A 22877-nucleotide genomic window follows, 5' to 3' on the forward strand; every position below is an offset into this window, starting at 1 on the left:
CACGGAACCCGGAACATAAAAAGGAAAAAGGACAAGATACAAGAATAGTGATGTGCTTAAGTCCCTGGGATTCAGGCAAATAGATCCTGCTGTGCTTTTGGAGCCAAAAAATTAAAGAGACAGCAACAGCAGAAAGAGCCAGTAGTAGTGAGCCACCAGCAGCTAGACAGCCTCCCCCTCACACATGCACCTCAAGCAATTCAGGGTAAGGGTTGCTTTTCTCTTCCAGGTTTGTACAGCACCATCAGATTGGGGTGCAGGTAAACCCTGCAATGGGGCTTCCTAATGTTCTTCACAGCAGTGATGCTTTTTCTGCCTTCAGGCACAGCAAAATGGGGAAGGGTTTAGCAGGTTTTGCTGCTTTTCCACAGCAGTAAGTGGCAGCTTTGCTATGGAATGACCCTCTTCTGTGGGTTGCGGTGGCTCAACAGGAGGTTTAAAATAGTTACCAGCAGTTTACTACAGCAGGTCAGCTGCAGGTCATGGGGCAGTGCTCTGCACCAGCCTGTACCATATGCAGCACTGCAGGAGCCATGCACCAGTTCCCTTTGGAGGCAGGTTGCAAAGCCAAGTTCTCAAGCTTGCTTCACTTGTGGGTATCCAGCACAGATTCCTAAAAGCACTACTCATCTAAAAGCACTGTAACCTTCTTTGCAAAGCACCAGCTACAGGTTTCACTGCAGTTTTGTTCACACCACAGTGAGAAGAGATTCTCTACAACACAACAAAGCGCTGCAAGCTCAAGAAAACCATTTTCTCCTTTTGAACCCCAGGCTGAAATATTTTACACCATTAGTTAAAACAAAAAAAAAGGATAATCAAAGAAATTCATTTTAGCATGTAAAAGCCTATTTCTATTGAAGCAATTTTTTCTATTTTTCTTACAAAAAAAAAAAGAATTCAAACCAAAACACTGACAACAAAAGCAGAGAAAAAAAAATAAAGCCATCAGAAGAATGGGGAATAGCATCTTTCTGAGGGTGAAAGGGCCTGTTCCCAGGAGAGCAAGATGGGAAAAGCAGGCTATAAAAGCAAAGAGCCACTTGTTTCAGGACATTAAGAGCTTATAAAAGAAGATGGTGGAGATTCTGGTCCTGGCTGGAGCTGCAAGTGGTTGGTTATGTATTAGGAAGCCAAACACCCTGTTGCTTTGGTTTTAATGCTTTAAAACTTTTTCAGGTTTCCCTCTCCTCTTCTATGTCCTAGCAGCTGGTGTGCTGTACTGCTCATGAGCAGCCGCATTCCTGTGGCTGCTACCCAAACTCTGAGCTACAGCAGTAAGGAGCAAGGAGCACTTGTCACAGCTCATCACCCAGCAAGATTGCCCCGGGACTGAGGTAAGAATCCAGGGAAAAATACTGACCCTGATCTTACCTGCCTTAAGCTGTGTACTGGCAAAGGAGCTAAAGTAATATTGCTGCTACTGTTCAATTCTGCTGTTTCCTAATGTTGGGGTGTTTGGCTTTGCCACATAATTGACACTATTTAAATCCGTGTCTTTGGCATGTGCTTCCTATAATGAAATGTGCACAAGATGTGCCATGTTGTTGATAAGAAAATTGCCCAAATATTACCCTTCAAGGGATCAATCGTTTAGGTGCCAATGGCTACTACCAACCATGCTGACAAATGATATGAAAAGAAAAAAAAAAAAAGAGAAAACAAGAGGCCTCCAGAGCCCCCTGGCTGAGCCAGAGGAGGAATCTGCTGCCAGCTCCCAGCTGCAGCATGGTGAGAGGACCAAGGCAGCAGTAGAGCTCTCACTGTGAGATCAATCTATTACCAATATGACATGGCTATAGCATGGATAACTGACCCCATCTAGTTGTGATGCTCAATCCATCAGGTGTTAGACTTCTGGAGGGCTTCAAGCAGTTTCCTCCAATGCAGCCCATTTGCACTTCTGCAGCTTGAGGGCTTTGCAGGACTGAAGCAACACCAGCACACGTATCTCAGGTTTGATCTCTGTCAGTACACCTCACAGGTAACTGCTCCCAGGGCCTGATCAGTCCCTGCAGAACGCACATCGCAACAGGGGAACCTACAGCTGCGCTGCTCTCTGCTGGGGGGTGCCAGCACCCCAAACCCCAGCTCCCTTGGTGCAGTTACACGTAGCTGTCCCGAGACAGAGGTATAATTATATCACTGAGCAGCTGTACGGTCTTCTTTCCTTTTCTGTGGTCTGGCCACTAGAGAGAGCCATGGTATAAAGCGTGTAGCCTCACCCAGCCTGGCCTGAGCACTGCCAGGGAGGGGGCAGCAGCCGCCGCTTCTCTCGGGAATTTCTGTTAAAGGTTTAGTGTATTTTAATTTATTTATATGTTATATTTTTATTATAATTTATCTGTATTAATCCAAGTTTATGCCTTTTTAATTTGCTCTCTATTTCCCAAGAGAGACGTGAGCCATGCTCACACAGCTGCATCGCTTTGGGGACTGAACCAAAACCTGCACACAGCTGTTTAGCATACATTAAGGTCACAGGGTCATCAGCACTAACTCCTGTCTTTGTGCCATGCGGTGCCACGGGGTACCCAGGGAATAAGAGGCAAAGAATAAGCCCCCTTCAACGGTCCCCTTCCTGCCCAGGTTTGTACTGCCTTCATGAATACCCCACTAAGAGGCTATAGAGGTGATCATTTGTATTTAGATTATTCATTTTACTTCTGCAAGAACTTCAAGTTTTCTGATTTTTAGGGTTAGCAGCTCATTTTGAGTGTTTTCTGTTCAAAATGCGAGTGGGTTGGTAGTCCAGGTAGTGACATTTTCCCTTGTACCTGGGGATTTTATCTTATTCCATCCTAGGGAATATTTGCTCTATTCGCACACCTGCAACTCAACAAATTGGAAGAATATTTATAGAAAACAAAGTAGCTTTAACTGAGCAGAAAGTGACTCCTAGATTACAGTGACTGTCCAGAAGCCTTGCCAAGCAGCACACCCTGGTTTCAAACAGATTTCTTCCTGACACCAGCTACCAGCATCTGTCCCACAGAGAAGAAAAGTCACCTCTTCTTGGCTTACCTGCTTCTGATAGGAACCATTGCTGTCAGCCAGAAACCACAAGTGCACCGGTCTCTTCCCAGACTGAAGTGTAGAAGAAAGCAGGAGGAAATCAGCTTTGGTCAGCTGCTGCAGCATCCTAAGGGCAAGCTGCCATAGACTTATATCTTTGCACAGCTGAATTAACTCCCAGCACCAGTTTAAGAGGAGCAATTAACAGGCAGCCTTAGTCTGCTGTTGGGGCACTACAGTTCCCCCAGGAAACAGGCATGCCCAGCCCAATTGCCTGTACTGCTACTCTAGGTCTCTTATCCCATGGGGATGTCAACAGGACACAGCTGTGACCAGATCTGCAGTATCGGCCATACTTGGAGCAGCTGTGGGTCTTCTTTGCCTCAGGTGCTGCAACTATGCATCCCCTTCTGCCCTGGGGTGCTCTGCACTGACACCCCCCAGGCTCCCTGTGGTAACAGAGGCAGTCCTGTCTGCTTCTATATAAATAGAAATCGTATGGTGGTCCTGGAGCCCCAGCACCAGCTCAGGGCTAGTTGTGTCTGTGTTTGGAGCCTGGTCCCAACAGGCCATGAGGTGAGTCTCCAAGGTGGCTAGGAGATCTCTTCTAGGGGAAAGGGCAGGACAGGGGAGATACCACTGAGGCAAAAGCAGTGCCAGGGGGAAGGAGACTTTGTGAAAACTAAGGAGTCGTGGCTCAGAGCTGCTGCACACCACTGTCACCATGAAACAGGAGCAGGTTTTGGCACTGCCGTGTGGGTGCTCGCCTGGGGCTCTCTGCAGTCAGAGAAGCACGGCATTCAACAAGTGCCCAGCTGCTGGTCTCAAGTGCTGCACTGTTTCAAACCAGGTTTGCAGTCTGATCCTAGGTCTCATTCACTAAATTTCTGGTTTGCCATTAACTGCATCACTAATCTGGCCAGGATGGAGCAGGGTAAAACTGATGGACTCAGGGTCCTGTTCAAGGATCACCACCTCTGAAAGAACATGTCCTTGTGGTGGGCACATGTTCCTCCAACCTAACCGACTGCTGCAGGAGCTGCCACTTGTTTTCTAGCAGGATTGGGATGTAGGGCCTGGTTTTGCTCAATATTGATACTGAGAGATATAGTCCCAGGCATAACCCAGAGCCTCACATGGCAGACGGATACTCTTCACCTCCCGGAAAACTGTAACCCACCCGGTCTCCAGGAAACAAACTGAGACTGATACATACCATGTGTAGTACAAGTCACCTGTATCTCAGCTAACCCAGCTTGTTTAGGCCTTGGGTCACTCTGCAGCCATGATTTGCCTCATGAACAAGGAGCATCAGTTCCAGGTAAGGGAATTGTGTTTCCCCACCAGCTCTGTTCCCAATACAAAATGTGAACCAACACACAACATTTCAGTTTAGACCTGGTTGTTCAGGAGGACACAAAAAGCCATGTACCTGCTGCGTGCAAGCACTTCCAGCCCTGCAGTTCCTTCCCCAGGCAGTCTCTTAAGCAGGGCTCAGACCTCCCAACCCAAGAGCAATGCTCACCAAAGTCTTTCTGGGCAAGAGCTCCCAGTTAAGAGCATGGACCTAGGTGGAAGATGAGCTTCTGGACAATTGCACTGGTGGGAGATGGCAGCTGCCACCCACAACTTCTACTTTGCAGTGCAGTACAGCGCAGCCAAGGGGTAGTTGGGCTGCCAGGTGCTGGGCAATGCTAACTTTGAACAGTCTCTGCTGGCTTACTCAACGCTCATGGCTAGAGAATACCTGGGAAACCTGGATCCATCACCAATGGCACAATGGATCACCACCCACATCCTTACAGTCCAAGAGCTGCACATGACTTGAGAAGCCAGAGATCAGCAATTCTTCTGATACAGCAAAAAGAGAAGGAAAAGAAGTCCCACAATATCCCTTTTGTGGCTCCCACATACAGTGTGCACACCCTGCAGCAGGTGAAAGATACTACTCAGGGCTCCAGCTGGCACCCCTCCCACCACAGCTCAATGCTTAGCTAAGAGCCAAGGCTGGCATGAAAGAAGCCTTTCAAAGAAAACAGCCCAGCCCAGTCACTTCAGACAAGAGGCTAAAATAAATTTGAAGTTGGCAGGGCCCTTGGCACTTCCAGGTGCCCTGTTTATACAACCAGCCTCTTCCACTGCTAGCCTGTCAAGAGTATTTCTAATTTTCTGGTTTGCTGGTCCCTACCTCCAATCTCTACTTATACCTGAGGGACTCAGATAGAGTTGCCAGGAGGTAAAGCTGTAAAGGCAATTGAAAGCACTGGGGTGGCACTGTGACACAGCCCCTAACCAAGCCAAAACTGAACTTGGTTAGAGTCAGGAGCACTGCATGGCCAACCCAGCCCCTAGGGAAGTAAAGCTCCTGGCCCATGCAGGGCCAACTTTATGGACCCAGTTGTGAGGTGAGAGGGGGCTTTCTGCTCCCCCATGCAATGGTTTTACTTGGCAAGCAGAGAGAAACAAATAAACAAACATTTTAAAAGGTTTTAAAGTTTAGACTCAAGATCTGGGGTTGATACGTAGCAGCTTTCCTTTATTGTAGCATGTTCTGTAACCAGCTGAACTTGTGACATGGAAATAGCTTCATGTCTGCTCACATTTGGGCTGCACCTGGCTACATCCTGAGCATCACAGGGCATTTGCCATGTTTCCTTCTTGCCTTCCGTCTCACCGCTGTACACGGGAGCTGGTCTCAGGAAGCTTCAAACAGGCTTTTGGCAAACTCAAAAGCTCTGATAACAAAGGAGAAAAGTATCCTAGCCTTGCAAATAATTAACAGTGCTTTATTTTTCAGTCTCACACACTCAGGAAATGAAACAGTCCAGATCCTTTCCAAGATATTACACAGCTTTTTTTCCATCTCTGACCACAAAATAATCAAATTAAATATAAATTTGTTGGTTTGCTACATCTATTACAGTGGAAGAACATAATTATCGGTACAAGCAGCTAAGCTCCTGCAGCCAAGGGTGGAAACAGTGTTGTTTTCTCCTGCTCTTGTGTAACCCATTTCAGTGTTCCCAGAAAAGCACACGGAGGGACAGGAGGATGTGGTGGATAACAAAATACAGCGGTTTATTGAACAAGATGACACAAGGCAACGTTCCCTTTACATTCAATGAAAATTCAGGAATATGAAGCAAAACATGCTATACACACAGAGACATGATACTTTGGTTAAATGTCATTCAGAAGTTCTATGCCAAACCTGATAAACTTAAAGAGAGTGAAGAGTCAAAAATAAGATAATAAAGACAACTTAGGCTTGCATAGACAGGTTATTCTCAGTGCGCGATTTGTGTGTAAGGATTAGCTGTTACCACGCAGGGTCTGCTTGCAGCTCGGAAGAATTCAAGCCTTCTGACTAACCCATCTCATCGCATGGCTAATATTTAGATTCAACAGGCTGAAAGTTTATCCTGAAGAGCAAAATGAGACAACTGCAGTCACTCCTCCGAGGCAGTTACCTACACTGCAGTGCACACGTGCAGCTGGAGACACGCCGTGGAGTCTACTTGGAGTGAACACTGATACAGTGGAACTTGTTTAATGTGGAGTAGAAAATACTCGTTTGTGTGTGACACTGTCCTCTCTGAGGCTCTCCTGGAAGAGCCCAAACTGCACAGTTAAGCCTCATCCCTGTGCTACTCAGAGGGAGGAGGTGGCTGATGGTATCTCCAGCCCAGAAGCTGAGGGCAGTGCAGCTTCTCAACACAAAACCTACATCCTGCAGCCAAAGCTGGGCATAGCAGTCCAAGGGGCACCTGTGTGCAGCACAGCCAGAGCCTCCAGGACAGTGCTGCACAGCCAGGAGTGCGCTGCGGAACATACTGTAAACTGGGATCTCTGTAGGCTTATGCCTGTCCTCTGCAACAACAAGAAAAAGTACTTGCGGTACATACTGCTGTGCCTCAGCTCTATATATCACACCCCCCTACCAAAGCGACTGCAAAACCAAAACTACCCATCAGCTGGGGCTGGATTTGGGCAGAGTAACCCTCAAAGTCAGCTCCAGACAGGAATTCCTGCTGCAGCACCCCACATGCCATCACTGCCAGGAGCAGACAGCAGAGTGCTCGGTGACCCACCAGTCCCTGCTACAAGCTGTGCTTTGTTTCCTATCGCATCTCTCGCAGCCTGGCAGTGTCAGTGATGCCTGGAGGAATGACAGGAGTGATCTGCTCAGGGTGACAAGACACCCAGGAGATCATTCTGTGAAAGAAGCGATGAGGTTCACAGACAGGCTGCGCTAGATTACAAGTGTAAACTAAGTAGGGGAATCCTCAGACTGTCTCCAAGTACTCCCCATATATATAAATTAGCAACCCACAGTTAGTTTGCATACAGGTTAATATGAATTAAAATAATAACCTTGATAATAAAAAATATATAATATACAGGTTGATCAATAGCAATAAACTGAATGAAAACACTAGAATGTAACAGTGGCTGTAATTTGGCACAAAATAAAAATGCACAAAGGTCTAGCACTGTAAAAATAAAAATCCTTTTTTCCTCCCCCCTTAAGTAAGAGAATGTTACTCATCCTGATTCAAATCCTGACAGGTAGGAATGCAGAGATATAAAAATACTGTACATACACGATCCCTTTTACAGAGTGAAGCAGTCTGCAGCATTTGTAACTTCTGTCCTTCCCCCCCAAGGGAAGAAATTCCATGATGAGACTTCATCTATCCCCTAACAGCTGATATTTTCCCAGCCCCTACTTTCAAACCCACAAAGTTCTTCAAAAAAAAAAGATGAGATTAGCCAGTTGAATCTATCCACGTGACAACAGCCACTTCTCGCTGCAGGAAGCTGTACAGTCCACGTTAAGACACGATTTCATAGCAAGGTGACTCAGACCGGCCTGCTGAAGACATCGAGTATCCCTGCGTGTAAGGCACGATCGCTCGGGTTCGCCCAGCCTCTCTCTCTTCTGCAGACCATTGTGCTTCGGACGGAGGTGAGGAGGTGGGGAGAGCTCCTGCTGGTGAGGTGTGCCTACTGTGGGGATTAGGAAGTGCCAGGATTTTATGGTGATGAGTTTCCCACGTGGCGCCTGTTGCCTTGTTTATGCCCAGAGACACAAAGAGACCTGAATGACCCGGGCAGGGGTCCCAGCAAGGGACTGTTAAATCCAGAGCAAAACCATAGGCAAAGCTACTGAAACTCAGCAAGAGAAGACAAGAGAAAAATAGTTACTTCAACATTTTTCTGTCATAGAAAGGAAATATTGCTCTAATTGTTTCTTTTAAAAAGATCAACTTCATCGTGCCTCTTTCCAGGGACACACAGGCAAAGTGCTGACCTTGCATCTCACCTACACAGCTGCATCTTCCAGACTCTCAGCAGAACTGTAGCTGCTGAGCCCCAAGAAGAATTGGCTCCCTGTTCATCTATGATCTTAGATCTTGTTGACTTGAATGGGACCATGGAATCTCTTTCCCAAAGCAGTTAGGGAAATATGCAAGTCCAGCTGCAACCTTTGCCTCAGGAAGTCTCTAACCTGCTGACTGCTGAGGCCCACAAAGGATATTAGAAGAGCAATTGTTCATACCTCATTAATTACATGCTTTCCAAACTACCACTTGCAGCATTTCCCCCTCTCTGGAGATAAACGTCAGCTCCTTCTAACAAAACCTCAGGGCCCCCTTTTCATAAGGGCTACAGGAAAACACTTGCAAGAGACAGCAGAGGAATAAAGGTAGGGAGTAAGAATAAAGTGATAAGGACTAAGGGAAGGTATAGAGCAAAGCAGTCCATAAAGCATTCAGCACTCCCTGATAGCATCCAAGGAAGCAGCAGACAGTCCTGGTATCCCTTCCTTGGGCACTTGTTTCTTGGTGCCTTGGCTGGAGAGCCTGGCTGGCCCAAGGAGGCCATTAAGGAGACCTCACAGCTCCACAGAGTAGGCACTGAGGGGTTCACAGACTTTACCCAGCTTCCAAACAAAATCAACCAGTTTTCTTTCCTATGATTTCCACTCACTCCCATTGAAGCTAACAACTTGGTAACAGGTTCATCAAATGTCAGAGGGCTCAAGGCCTTCATGACTTTGCTGATTAAAGGCAGACAGAAGTCACACATGAGCCAACTGTGGCACAAGAAAGCCCATCACAGAGGCCCAAGGAAGGCTGAATTCCCAGTTAGTGATCTCCCCTTGCCACATGCAGAGGGTGACCTTTTACCCGTGCACAGTGAGTACAAAGCACAACCACTTTCTGATTTGGCAGGATTTCTCCCCACCCAATTTTCACAAGTGCACCAGGTGATACAAGTAGCAGGGCCCGGACTGGGGTATCTGTAGAAAGTATTAGTTCATAAACCCCACCAGGCATCCACTTCACAACAAATACTCTGATGGCAATGGAGGGGAAAAACCCAAAGAAAAAAAAATAACGGCATTTTCAGCAGTAGAAATCCTGACTGTGACATAAGATACAAAAATAATATTTTACAAAATAAATCACTGCAGACAAAGTTGCCACATTGGCCCAACTTATCAAATTATAAAAAGAAAATATATGGTCTACGTTGGATTTCTTTTTTCAGATCCTTTAAAACAACATTAACACTTCTGAATGGACAGAGATGGATCTAGAAGAGGGAACAAGGAGAGGACAGTAAAATCTAGCCACTGGCTGGGATATTTCCTGAGAAGCAGCAGCAAGCAAGAGCTCACAAATCACTTAAGGGTTCAAGCAGGTGAGCAAGCTCACGGTCTGGAAGCAAGGGTATGCAGCTAACAGGATGCTGCCAGTGCGGAGATTCCTATGCTACAACACTTCTGGCTAGTGCTTGTCTGGAGCAGAGGTCTATCAGGGGTTAACTGGTTCTTCACCAGTAAGTGGGTGTAGGAGATGGGTTTGAGTTGTTTGTCAAGGCAAAGCACAGGCTTGTGCTGTGGTATTAATCGTGCCCTCCTAACTTATGTGAAGAAGTTGCCTTGTCTTCTTACTGATTTGCCTCAGTAACTATCCTGACCAAGGACAACAGCCAAGTGCAAAGCCCTACTACAGCTTCCCTGGGGCTTCAACTATGCACAGTGCAAGAGCGGAGAGCCACAATCTCTTCCAGTTTCCTACTGGTGCTCCATACCAGCACGTGCTCTTCACAAAGCTCTGCAGAGCTCTACAGCTACTTTCCCACACAGACTGGTTGTGAGGGTGAGCAGAGTCACAGCTCTGCCTCCCTCAGCAAACCCAGCAGCAGAATCGTGGCTGTTCCTCAGCAGAAGAGCATGGTAGGGCAGATTGGTGCCAGGTGATAAGGAAGCCAGGCTGCAGGGGCAGTGGTGCCAGGCTTTGCTGCTGTGAACTAGTCTGCCAAAATTAATAACCAGCCTGTACTGGATGAACAGACTCCAAACCAGTGTTCAGATGGTCGGTTTTGCAATTTAAAAATGCACTTCAAAAAATGACTAAAAAAAATTAACAAAAGAATTCCCACGTCTGTACAAGGGAAGAGTGATGTTCAAAGAGCAGAGGGAACCAAGCCACCAGAAAGAACAGAATAAGATAAATAAAAAAAACAAATCACTGCATGGGCAAATCTGTGCAGGCAACTTATTGCTGCAAACCCTGCTCTGCCCTAGAGAGTAATAGTTTTATCCTGAACTGGAATCTGCCTGGGTGCTGGACAGGAACACTGCAGAGGGGAGGCAGTCAGCACAGACACTGCATGGTTCAGCACTGTGTGTCTACTCTGTAGTGGTAGGTGTTGGATTCAGTGCTCAATGCCCATATGGCCCTCCTTCAGACCTGGGTCTGAACCTGCACATCATGGAAACATATGACATTGTGCTTAAATGCATCAGCAACTGAACTAAGTGTTACAGTAGTTCCTGCCTGGCTCCAGTGAGATTCCTTGGCTTCTACCACGACAAAGCTCAAAGCAGGTGACCACAGAGGTCCCTTCGGGCATTTAAATCTGTTTCTGGGACTCTTCCCAATTCACAACTCACAGCTTCATCAACTCCGCAGCATGTCATACACACAAGGTCTAATTTCAGCTGAAATATTATATCCTCTTAACTGTTCTACCCTATATCCTGGAGCTAAATGCCTGGATACATACTTTACCCAAACTGCTGAAAACCCTAGAAAGAAATACACAAGGTAAATTTTGTTCTACAAGCAATTTCTTCTTCAAGTTCCAGGATTTGGCTTTTGCTTGTATTTGTTATGAAGATGGTTTCTCCTTTCTGCAAGCTAGCATGACTCTGTCAGGTTGGCTTAGCTGTCTTATCCAGCACAGGAAGAAACACATTTCCTCTTATAACTCTTTTGGTAAGTCAACCTAATATGGAAAGGACTTGTACTTCTGACCTTCTGTTGCACTGCCATAACCCAACTCATTTCTTGGACTTCCCTCCCTGTGCACACATTTGTCGAAGCACCAGCCAAAGCTTAAAAATAAGAGGAAAGCTGCAAAACAATATAAGGGGGAGCTCTTAAATCAGCTAGTAGATTCACACAGCTCATTGGTGGCTAGATTATACTGCCCTGCTTAAGTGATCACATATGAGTAAGAAGTTGAAACAAGTGTTCCCTATTAATACGGTGACACTTAAAGAGGAGATCCTGGGCATGGAGGGTGTACCTCCCACTGGGTAAGGAACTGAGAAAGTTGCCTGGCAATTCCAGTAATGTTTGCTACAGAAGAGTCAGTACCAAAGCAAAGGCTAGCACAGGTTACTGCTTCCTACGAGAACCTGCAAAGGAAAAAGAGAAAGAAAAGAAAAAAATCTGTAAGGATAGGTCCTGGTGAAGAAAATACCACCTGCGGTCACCTTGTACTTGTCCTGCCCTCTTGGGCACCTGTGTGACTTCCAGGGTACTGGTAAAGTCAAATGGTAAAAGGGGACCTGTCCATTACTTCACACAAGCAAAAGGACAGACAGGTGCACAAGACAGGCAGGCATTTGCATTTCTTCTAGGCTATGAACAGCACTGCAGCCACTTTCTCATTCAAGAAAGTGGAACAAACACTGAGCTTAGAGAATACATGAATACCAGCCATTCTCCAGCTTCCCTGATGAAGCTAGAATCCAAGAGCTTCCTCATCTTTAAAGCTTGGGAAATTAACTGCCTGCAGTTAAGTCACCATCAGTGGGGCTGGAAAAAAGTCTGAGCAATGGAATCAAACTCTGGCTGCCCCCTTCCTCCCCCAAAGACTCTATACAGATAGCTCAGATATCTGCCATTTGGATTTAAAAAAATGGGGAGGGCAACACAAACCCCACTGCTCTTGTGCTTAGTGGGAAACGAGCCAACAAGGCAGTGCTGAGATGCTACTGAAACAAAAACAAGCCTGTTCTCAGGACAAGCTTCTGTCTGATCATCCTGTCCACCAGCCAGACAGGTGATACTGTGAGGTTCTATCTTGTATTGGATTGTTTGATACTACTGAGTCACATAAAATCCATCATGTCACTGTCTTCATGTTATTTCTCCTTCATTTGCTGCTTGGGTTTACAGTCATTCATCATTAAGAGATCACAGAGGACAAACAAGAGCACTTTGACAAACTCAAGGCAAACCTACTCAGCTTTTTAATCTCTTGAACACTGAACAGCATCATCTGCGTGCTGGGGCAATAATACCCACTCCTCCTCTCCATTAGCACCCCTCTTTCAAAGGTCTTGTCCTGCAGGCTGGTTATTTGAGGGAAACAGCCCACAATAACCCAAGTGCTGGAGCAATATGGGCTTGATCTTACCTTTAGGAGAGTGCTCCAGTCTGGGGGTCTGGCGCAAGGGGCTTGGCTGGCTCGTGTAATATCGAGTGTGTTCAAAGTCATCGAGGACAGGCTGTGACCTGCAGAGCGCAGTGAGAAAAGTGTTGGGGAAAAAGCTCAAAGGCAGAACTGCGTGGCAGAAGCAAACTCTCAGCTGTCTGCTCTGTCCATATCAGTTTGATGTAAACTGTGTCTGACCCAGGCTTCCCACCTGCAGATCAGCTCCACACAGTCCCTTACTGTTACTGCAGTGAGAAATGCACAGTATTTACTACCACTGCTTATGGACCATTTTCAGACTGTTGGGCAACAAAGAATTTCCACTGTGAAGTTTGAGGCAAACCCCACTCAAGCAACATTTTGAAGTGTTTAATGCTTACCCAGTTTTAACCCCAGAGTATTTTAATAAGATCCCTCTCAGTCTTCACCTGCATATCTCATTTGTTATTTCCCTTGCAAATTCCACATGAAATTTTAGGCTTATATCTGGGTTGGAAATCAAAGCCACTGGGGTCGCTTCCAGGTCCCTCACAACAGTGGCAGGTACCAAGTGATTCAGAAGCAGCACTAGGCCCAGCAGCTCTAGGATGAGGTGCCCCAAAGCACAACATCCTTTCTTGCAGGGGGGTGTTCACACACAGCAATGGGAGCAGTATACAGGGCTTAACTGGGGAGCAGGAACCCAAGGGATCAGCTGTGCAAACGCATCGTGATTACTGCTTCCTGCCCAGAGATGACATTTGGTTTAACATCCCCAAAAGCTCTTTAACCCTCTCAATGCTTCTCTGCCATTTAACAAATGTCACTGCACAAGCTCATCAATCTCCATCAGGCAGGGAGACCAATACAGACAAATGCCATGAGCAGAGCGAGTGACGCATGTCACCAAACACCTCATGAGCTCTATGCCCTCCATCTCTTCCCAGTGCTAAAGCCTCTGCTTTTTACTAAGCCCCTTGCAGGTGGGTCAAGCTGGTCACCCCACAACTCCTCCTTAGCACTCAGCTTCTAAGCAGCTTCCCAACTGCATTTCCCTGTTTTTACCAGCCAGTTCAAGCTCACCTTGAAGACCTGTCGCCTCTGTGCCTCTGAGTTTCAGGCCCTTCTTTTGACCTTGACCGTGCGGACTCGCTCGCATCATGCTGACAGGGAAGAAAGGGAAGTAGTTCATTTGTGTGCCTTACAAGATGTCAGCCAGCACACTGAGGCTGCCACAGCTCCATGCAGCCCTTTCACAGGTCAGTATCAGAACCAGTGGCCAGTAAATGGAACTCTGCCTTGCAGAGCCAAACTCAATTTTTATTCTAAATATGAGACAGTGCTGGGGGACTCCTCCCAAAGCTGGGGTCAAACACAGTGAGTGTGATCGTGCGCATGGCTGTGCTGAGCATGAGGGACCAGCTGCACGCAGCTGTGCTCCTGCAAGCACTCACACACAGCAAGGAGGCAGAAAACAGAGCTACCTCCAACCAGCCCCAAGATTAACACAACACTTCCTGTGGCACCTGAGCAGTGCAGTCCCTGGAATTGATTTCCTATCACTTTCCACATTGGCTGGCCAAGCCTCTCTAGCATCACTCTTATAAAAAACTAGGCCTGATACACTTCATTATAGAGCCAATTCTATTAAGGAGCAGAGTGACAACTGGAGCAGCTGCACTGTCCTTACACCCGCAGTGCACAAGCAGAGCCAAGTACTGCTGTTATTGCTACAGTTAGGATTTCAACAGAGGGAAGGCCCTGCACCAGGGTGCCTGAGAGTGCTTGAGGGAGGCCACAAGTTGCTGTGACACCCAGGGCCAACCTCCAAGGCCAGAGCCCAAGGTTTACCTTGCTTGAAGCCAAAGAGCATCTAACCAAGGAGGTCCCACCAAAAGGCTTGGGAAGCAGCTGAAGAACATGCAGGAAAGACCTTTTGGATGCAAGGTTCTGCATCATTCCTTTTGCTCTCACCACACACCCTCACTTCCCTCTGAAAATGGGAACAACATTATAGCACTTTGCCTCATGAAGCTTGACATACCTTCCAGTCTTGATCGTGCCTTCTCTTTTCGAATGAGGACTTTTCTCTCTCCTTCCCTTTCTTGAGAGCCTTTTTCTCCTCGGCCATCAAGAGTCGGGCAATTTCCTAACAGAGTAAATACAGAGTGTGTGTCAGACAATTTTCCTGCTCTTGTGGGTTTGAGTTATTTAAACACTTTCCTACAGACAGCTGCTGAACGGGAAGGGTGCAAAGCCAGGATTCCTCCCATCTGTGATCAGAAATCAAGTGACAGTGCAGAATTAAGACTGACTGCGTGCAGCACCACCAGCAAATCCCTGATTTGCCAGAGCTGCATTTGCTGAGCCGTTCTGCCCTTTATCCCCTTTCCTTTGTGAGGGCATTCATTTCACACCATCAGTCTTGCTTGGGCCTCAGTTATAAGAGATGTTCATACACAGCCATGAAATTCCTTCTTCTGCCATGATTGCAACAGGAAGCACAACTCCCTGCTTGGCCAGCCTGAGCATGTACGCGAGAACCAGCTAGGAGCAAACCCCCACTGGAGACTTCAGCTTCCCTACAAGGACAGAAACAATTACAGGGTCCGTAAGGACAAGTGGGGTTTAGCAGTTACCACAAGTAAAGGAACATCAAATATGCCTGGCTTCTTGCTCACCTCATCTTGGGCTACTTGAGCTGCCTTTTGATCTGCCTCGTTAGCCTGGGGAAAAATAAACGATGGGGTAGGAAAAAAACATCAACAAAAGAGTAACAGTTCTGGAATATTCATACCCATTAACCTACTGAGCAGGGCATGTAGGTGCCCATACAAATACACCACCATTCTCTCAAAATATACTTCACTAGCTCAATACTTACCTCACAACCCAACAGCAAACCCTCATCTATCTGCCCTCATCTATCTGCCATTGCCCTGCACTCTCTCTCTCAAAGATGGGCACTGACTTGTCTCACTTCTGGGCTGACCAACATGCCATTTTTACCTGCCTGGAGACATTAATTTAATATCATTCTGCTTCTGTTGTTTAAGTTTTGGGTGCTGTTTGAGAAAATAAGGCTCTAGTGGCTGAATACCAGCTATCACTCCATAAGCGTGTGTACTGGAGACAAAGGTAATCACCAGAATGCACCAGTAAGACCTTTGGTCTTAAAGACACTACTACATATATATGAAAACTTTGCAAATTAAAGTTGTCCCCACTGGTTACCTTAGCTCCTTCCACTGCCTAATGCATCCTCCCTACTTACCAGAAGCTCTTCCTCCTGCAGCTTCCGAGCAATCTCCGCATCAGACAACTCCTGTTCCCTTCGGGGCATGTCATACATGGCTTGCTTTGTCCCCCTTGGCTTAGCACCTACAGAATTCAGAGGGAAAACAATCAACTCAACTATTTTCCATATGCGTTTGTAAGGAAATCACCACTATCTCCTCAGCCACCTGCAGAAGCCCCACTCAAGGGGAGCAGAGACCATGACTGCAAATCTGCTGGACTGCTGGTTTCAGAGTACCTTCAGAGCAGCACACACTTTAGATATTTCTGTGTGCACAGAAAAATCTCCCTGATACACCACGTCTTATATGACAAACCCAACTATGCGGCAGAAGAGGCTGTGCCCCTTGAAGCAGTCTTTGATGACACAGCAATCCTAGCAAAGGACTCTATTTTAAATTCTGCATCAATTAACTAGATGGCACAGCTGGGCAGCAGAGAGCAGCCCAACATCTGCTACGAGTGCAGCAGAGTCTCTGAACACTCCGCTGGAGTGGCACAGGCTGAAAAAGTTGCCCAGGACAAGCTCACATAAAGTTTTGGACAATTTCTTCCTTGGGCTGACCCATGAATTCACAGTGAGGAAACAGCAAAGCAAACATTTCTGAAGTTCATGCAAGGTTCAGCTCTTGCTTGAGAACAGGCTCCTGTACAGTATTACCTCTGCAAAGAATAAAAGTACATTTCCAGGAATTGTTTGCTGGCCAGCCCAAGGCTAAGCTTTCTTTGCACACCGACTGGTGCCCAGCTTCATTTGCTTAGAAGACAACAATAAATGTTACTTCCACATCACTTCTGCCCACACACAGGGCAGCACAAAGCCCACCATGACCATAGCCCACAGGAACATGATGTCAGCTTCTGGATATTTTGTCTCAATGTAATGGGATACCAAATCACTCGGACCGACACTGAATCAGGGCAAATCACAACCCACTGGTTACATATAAAGACCTGACAAACACCTACTTCCCCGAATAAAACTTCCACATGATGAAGACGAAGAGTAATTCCCCCAGACTCTTCAGGGACAGACACACATAACCACCCCCACCTTACACAAGCGAAGACCAGTTAGATGGTTAAAAGCACAAGTTTCCCACACTGTGCAGACCTAGAGCCAAGTTTCTAAACTCCTACTCACTGCTTTTACAAGCAGAAAGATGGATCTGGATCATAAAGCCCACCAGTCCTTGAGTATTACTGCACAAGAACAGGTAAAAATTTCCCAGGATGATCTGCTTGTATGGAATTTGACAAGAACCCCATCTCTCACAGCCCAGTCGGACACAGTGCCACCATGGCACTTCGCCCAAAGTGAACTGATTATGTTGCCAGCAGGATTCTGAACAGCAAGTAGATGGAAACTGCTGACTTGTTAGTGCTTAAGCAAGTTGTCCTCACAGCCCTGCATTTCATATCAACAAAATACAAGTGTAATCATAACATATGGGGTTTTGTTTATTTGTTTTTCTCCTGTGCAAGAAGACCACAGCACAAAATCTATCATGAAAACAAAAGCTGTTTGGGTGGTTGTTTTTAATTTTTGTGTGTGTTTTGTTGGGGTTTTGTTTTGCTTTTAAAAACGCGGGACACCAAGGGCACCAGTTCCAACAATACCTTCTTACTCATCCTCTCTGATACCATAGAACCCATCAGGAAATAAACAGAGCGAGAACATTAACAGATGAAAAGAATCTCACTAAACAAGGGAGAAACCTGAGCAGAATTCACTGTGCACACGTTACAGGTGGATATTTGAAATAAGCATTTTCAAAGGAAACACCATAGATTTCAGACAACAGGATGAGGTGCACAAAGGTCCGTCCACACACACATGTAACACCTTCCCCATCACCCTGTTACCTGAGTCTCGCTGGCAATCTCCAAACTTCCCCTGGGTCACAGCGTGTGGGGAGGGGGAATGCCTCCTGTGTCCTGCCCTTTTGCAGTCTCTCTCCTCACCCCTCCTATGATCATGTCTAGATTCAGCATCACGCAGCCTCTCTTCACGCACTGTCCTGTGTGATGACTGGCCCTGATGATGAGATTTGGGTTTTTCAGGGCGCACCAGCTGGCTGCCACCCCGATGCCAGGTCTCCTGCTCAGCCTCCAGTTCCATCTCAAGAAGAGGCAAGTGCTTCTCTCCATCCTGCCTCGGTGGCTTTCTGCTGCGCCGTGCCTGGTCTGCAAGTCCATGCTCTGACTCCAGATCAAGACTGAGAGGTCTCCAAGCCTTCTCCCTGCCAGGTGTTCTCCTCTCACACAGCTCCCAGCTATTGCTGTGGTCATAGGCACCGTGCTCAGCCCCTCTTTCCAGGTCAAGGCTGGGATGTCTCCTGGACCTTCCCTGACCGGCTGATTTCCATTCCTGATAGCCACTGATAGCCCTACTTGGTTGAGGAGACCACCGACGATCCTCCAGGGTGGAATGCCTGTGGTCAGTGGCACTGGACAGAGGCGAGGGTGCTTCTCGGTGTTCTCTCTGCCGATGCGTGCGCCTGTCACCACTGCGTGCCCCATGAGGCTCAGAAACCTGCTCTCTGGGGTCACCCCGGGGGTGCTCTGAGCAATGAGGGGGACAAACAACAAGCAGGTTAGTGGTGGTGGGGTTAACGGTGGTTCAGCAAGGCCAGACTCACAGCGTGTAGATGACAGAGCTTGACGCAAGGAGAAGCTGGAAACGCAGGCAAAGCACGACAGGGCCTGAGAGAAGACTGACAGGAATGTGATGTCTGCAGGATGTAATGGGCACAGAGTGAAGTGGCAGCCTGGCTAGCAGCAGGGCTGGAGCAGAAAGCACAGGTCCAGCCCAAAAGCACGTCTGAGCACCTTCTAAGATAAAGACAAGCCAATACAAAGATGAAAGGCTTTTAATGTGATGTCACTGAGGCTGAAAATCAGCCCAAGCAGCAGTTCATCTCCTGGTGACACATCACTGCAGCAGGATTCTGAACACATCAGAGAACAGCTTGCAAAGAAGGGTGTGAAATGCAGGTGAGGCTGGAGGCAGAAGGGTGCAAGGCCAGGAACGGCCAAGCAGAGGGACAGGCTGGAGTTTGGTTTATGAGCACTGGTGCCTTGCCCTGACTTCAAGCACAAAGCTTTTTCATCAGAAAAAATCAGCCTCACCTAACAGGGGGAAGACCCACATAAAGCAGGAGAGAAAGAGACAAGTGGGATGGGATTTTATTGTTTTATAATAAAGCAAGAACAAGATGATGGATAGCTGCAGCATCCAAGTATCTTCTACCAGACTGTCAATTATCTCTTGCAGACCCAGAAACTTCAGAGCTCACACTTACTCATTGTCTAAATAAAAGTTGAGGCTTTGACTGCAATAGAGGGCTACAGAAATTTAAGGGCAGGATAAGGCTTCACAAAACCCAGGCTCCTGACCTCAGCAAAGTAGCTGGAAAAGCCGCTTACTCTGCAGCTTGGCAGGGTTGTTTCCTCCGTGCTTTCCAGAAAGCAGGTGGAAATTTTCTTTGCTTTTAGTTTCAGTGATAAGCCTGACACAGCTATGAGGATGCATCACTCTGCCTGTACACAATCTGCTCATCAATTTATTTTCCAATCAACCTGTTTGCTAAGAAAAAAAGTCATTGTACTGAGTGAACTGTTATCTCTTACAGCAGGTTCTCAGAATGATGGTGTATTTCTGAAGAAAAAAAAAGCCTTGAAGTAGAGGCTGATTTGAAACAGAACTGTACCAAAAAAACCAACCAGAACAGCATTGTAAGACTTAATTTCTCCTCTGCTGAGAGTTTTTACAGTATCTAAAAATATTTAAAATAGATTTCACTGCACATGAACTGCACTCTGTTTTAATAAATAGCTATGCCTTCCTTACAGTCATCTAGATTTCAGGGGCAGGGAAAAAAAAACCACACCAAACCAAGAAAAAACCTAACACACCAAAATTGAATGTTCCCTTCCAGTCATTCTATTCAGAAAAAAAACCAAAAAAAAACTTCTTCAGAGCCAGCAAAAATACAGCCTACAGAAAATCCACCTTGAAAACAAGAATATGTCACTTTTATCCATAACAGGTATATTTTTAAAAATCCAAGAACTATAAGGCTAACCACAACAGTTCCTGTTAACTGGTTGGTTTTTCTGTTCAGTTTTAGATCACTCAGATGCTTTACAGCAAACATCCAATAAAGCAATCTAAATGACTTACTGACCAAGGGAGACCAGAGCCTGAAAGCAAGAGGCCGTTTTTGAGCAATACTAATAAGGGTCTAAGAATTAATTCAATTTTGTCAGTAAGGAAAGCTCAATAAATACAGCAGCAGAGAGCAGGAGATCACGAAAGAGCAAAGTGTGGCTGCGCAGGGAAAGAATCACTGCAGGGAACACAACCCTGCCAGGGAGCCAGAGCAGAAGATTTGCTTTTGGGGTATCTCTGGGTGATTAACTCCTCAGCAGGTGCTGGTTCCTGTGGCACCTTCCGCAGGGGCTGTGTAAACACTCCTTCAGTCCTGGCGTTCCTCTCTCAAGCAGCAAGTGACTGAGCAAATGCAGAAGTGTTTTTCATGGCACAGACACCTCTGGGAGGAGCTCTGCTTTTTTCCATGTTTATTTTTCCACTTTTTAAGAGCTCAGACTGCTTTGGAGCAATAGCCCTAATCCACATTCCTCCTGGATGTGGATAAGTTTTTATTCTCAGTCTCAAGACAGACCAAAACTCAAACAAAGCAAGGGCACTTTTTTGTTTAAGTTCACAAGTAATGATGCCCAAGTATTTAAGAGGCTCCAGATAATGGACTAGATGACCCAGGCATCAAAATCCACTCCAGTCCTTTCTAGTTTTTAAGGAGCATGGATCAAGAGCAGCACTGCCATGAACAGTCAAGCAAAAACACATTGTACCTCACCTCTGAGGCTATGGATTATTCCAGGAAGAAAAATCAAACTCAAAAGACATTCTGCTCTCCAAATGCACACCACAGTCTCAGTTCAGAGTCAGAGGCTGATTTCCATTATAAAAATCCATCCTGTCCTCCATCTGTGCATGGCAACACTATTACCTGTACTGTATTTTTTCAGGGACTTGACCCATTTAATTCTGAAAAACTTGTGTGGGTTGATTGTAAGGCCCCAAGACCAAAGTCTCTGCCAGCTCTGTACATGTAGCAGGACTTGGGATGACAAAGCTCCTACTTGGTTACTGTTTTGCACTTTGTGTTTTCTTGGCTGTCCTCGAACTTTGCTCCAATTGAAACTAAAATAGTTTGTCTAAGTTCAAATAAAAGACATTTTAAATGGCTAACGGTATTGATGTTAAAATTAGAAAAATAAGAGGGTTTTTTTCTTCATCTTCAGAATGTGTTAATCAGAATCAGCCCCTCTCTTCCCCACCACATTTATTTTTTTTTGGAAGAAAGAACACAAGAGCCATCACCAGTGCACAGCAAAGCCATCCCCTCATTGCTCCGTAATTAAATGCACCCTGATTCTCTCCTCCCAATTTAAAGGTCTGTATTCAATCACAAAAGCCAACCAAGAGAAAGCAATACAGCGCTGTGGGTCGTATCTTTTCCATGACATACAGTCCCAGATGATAATCACAGCAGACATTCTGTGGAGATGACTATCACTCAGTACGTCATTCACAGCAGTTGTGCTAATTTTAATGCTTGGATATATACCTGCAAGAAGTTCTTTCTGAAAGACTGTTCCATGAACCACTCCTTTACACATGTACCTGCATCAGCACACAGACGAGCACATGAAACTGTTCCTCTTTGAACACAAGCGTGGAGTTGCATCTGTGTTTCTTCCCCCACACACTTGTGGTGTTACACAGAGGTAACTGTGGTTTATCAGTACCATCAGCTACTGATTTTCCCGCAAGCCCTTCCAAAACATGCACTTGTAGGTGTGTTTGACACATACCCACACCACACCCCCCATCCCTGTGCTTTAGGCCATCTTCTAGGACATCAAAAGTTAAAGAAAGAAAAAGCAGATAAGAATTTTATAAGTATATCCTTAATTCTAGAATAAACTCTGATCCTGACCCTGGAAACTGATGCAGCAGTACAGTGCTGAATGCAGGACTGTAGGATAAGGGAAATCTCTTAAACGGAGATGGCAGATCACCAGGTTCACCTGTGCTGCCAGGGATCTTGGATCTTTACCTTGCAGAAACGTACCTCCATTCTCTGCATAATAGCTGTCTTCATAGGCCACGTGTCCGTGGGCATCTGGGTAGTGCTTCTTGCGCTTTTTTTCTTCCTGCAGCTCCTTCTGTTGTAGGAGACGGGCAATATCCTGTACAGATGGAAGAAAATAAACATTACCTCTCCCCTCAAAAAGCATCTCCAGATTGGTTTTATTATATTTCTTTATTCAGTTGTAAAAATCCTGATAGCTTAATTTTTCAGACATGGTAACAACAGGGTTAGTCTCAAATTCAACCCTGGGATTGGATGGGGCTTCCAACTTATGGCTGACACAAGAGACCATCTCAGCAACCAGTATCCAGACTATCCACTGACTTCCAATCCCACAGCAGACTCGCAGGTTCCCCTTTCACCTGCACACAAGCTGGCAAAGCCCTAATGGCCAAAGCAATACAGAAGGGACTGTATGGGCAGTCTTGGGCTTTCAGCGAGGATTTGGAAGTCACACAAGTGGGCTGGAGGTCCCTGCTGGACTCTACTGAGGAAAGGAAAACAGTGGTAAAGACTGTCTCCAGGTGAAGGCACATCTGACTGAAAGGAGCTCCCAGAGCAAGTCATGAACTCACTTCAAACTAGCTGTAATTCACAGGGACTGTAGGATGCCAGGCAGGGAAATGCATCAATTTGACAGACAGAGGCTGAAAGAAG

General features: G+C 46.3%; 1 protein-coding gene across 2 annotated transcripts in view; it reads right to left on the minus strand.

Annotated features, from left to right (window-relative positions):
- Positions 1 to 6067: 6067 nt before the first annotated feature.
- The window catches only part of CCDC50 (coiled-coil domain containing 50), a 42043-nt gene continuing 25233 nt past the window's right edge, over positions 6068 to 22877 (minus strand). Inside the window, exons 5-12 of one of the 2 annotated variants that reach the window (XM_084267741.1) lie at positions 22200 to 22317; positions 17902 to 18600; positions 16013 to 16119; positions 15420 to 15464; positions 14783 to 14887; positions 13822 to 13901; positions 12742 to 12839; positions 6068 to 11734 (exon numbers count right to left, since the gene is read on the minus strand). In XM_084267741.1, coding sequence (XP_084123867.1) covers positions 11715 to 11734; positions 12742 to 12839; positions 13822 to 13901; positions 14783 to 14887; positions 15420 to 15464; positions 16013 to 16119; positions 17902 to 18600; positions 22200 to 22317 — 1272 coding nt within the window. In that variant the 3' untranslated portion in view covers positions 6068 to 11714. The remainder of the gene's footprint in view (positions 11735 to 12741; positions 12840 to 13821; positions 13902 to 14782; positions 14888 to 15419; positions 15465 to 16012; positions 16120 to 17901; positions 18601 to 22199; positions 22318 to 22877) is intronic. The other variant, XM_084267742.1, reaches the window with a different exon arrangement.

This window comes from Gallinula chloropus (genome assembly GCF_964237585.1).
Source record: "Gallinula chloropus genome assembly, chromosome: 8".
NCBI lineage: Eukaryota > Metazoa > Chordata > Aves > Gruiformes > Rallidae > Gallinula > Gallinula chloropus.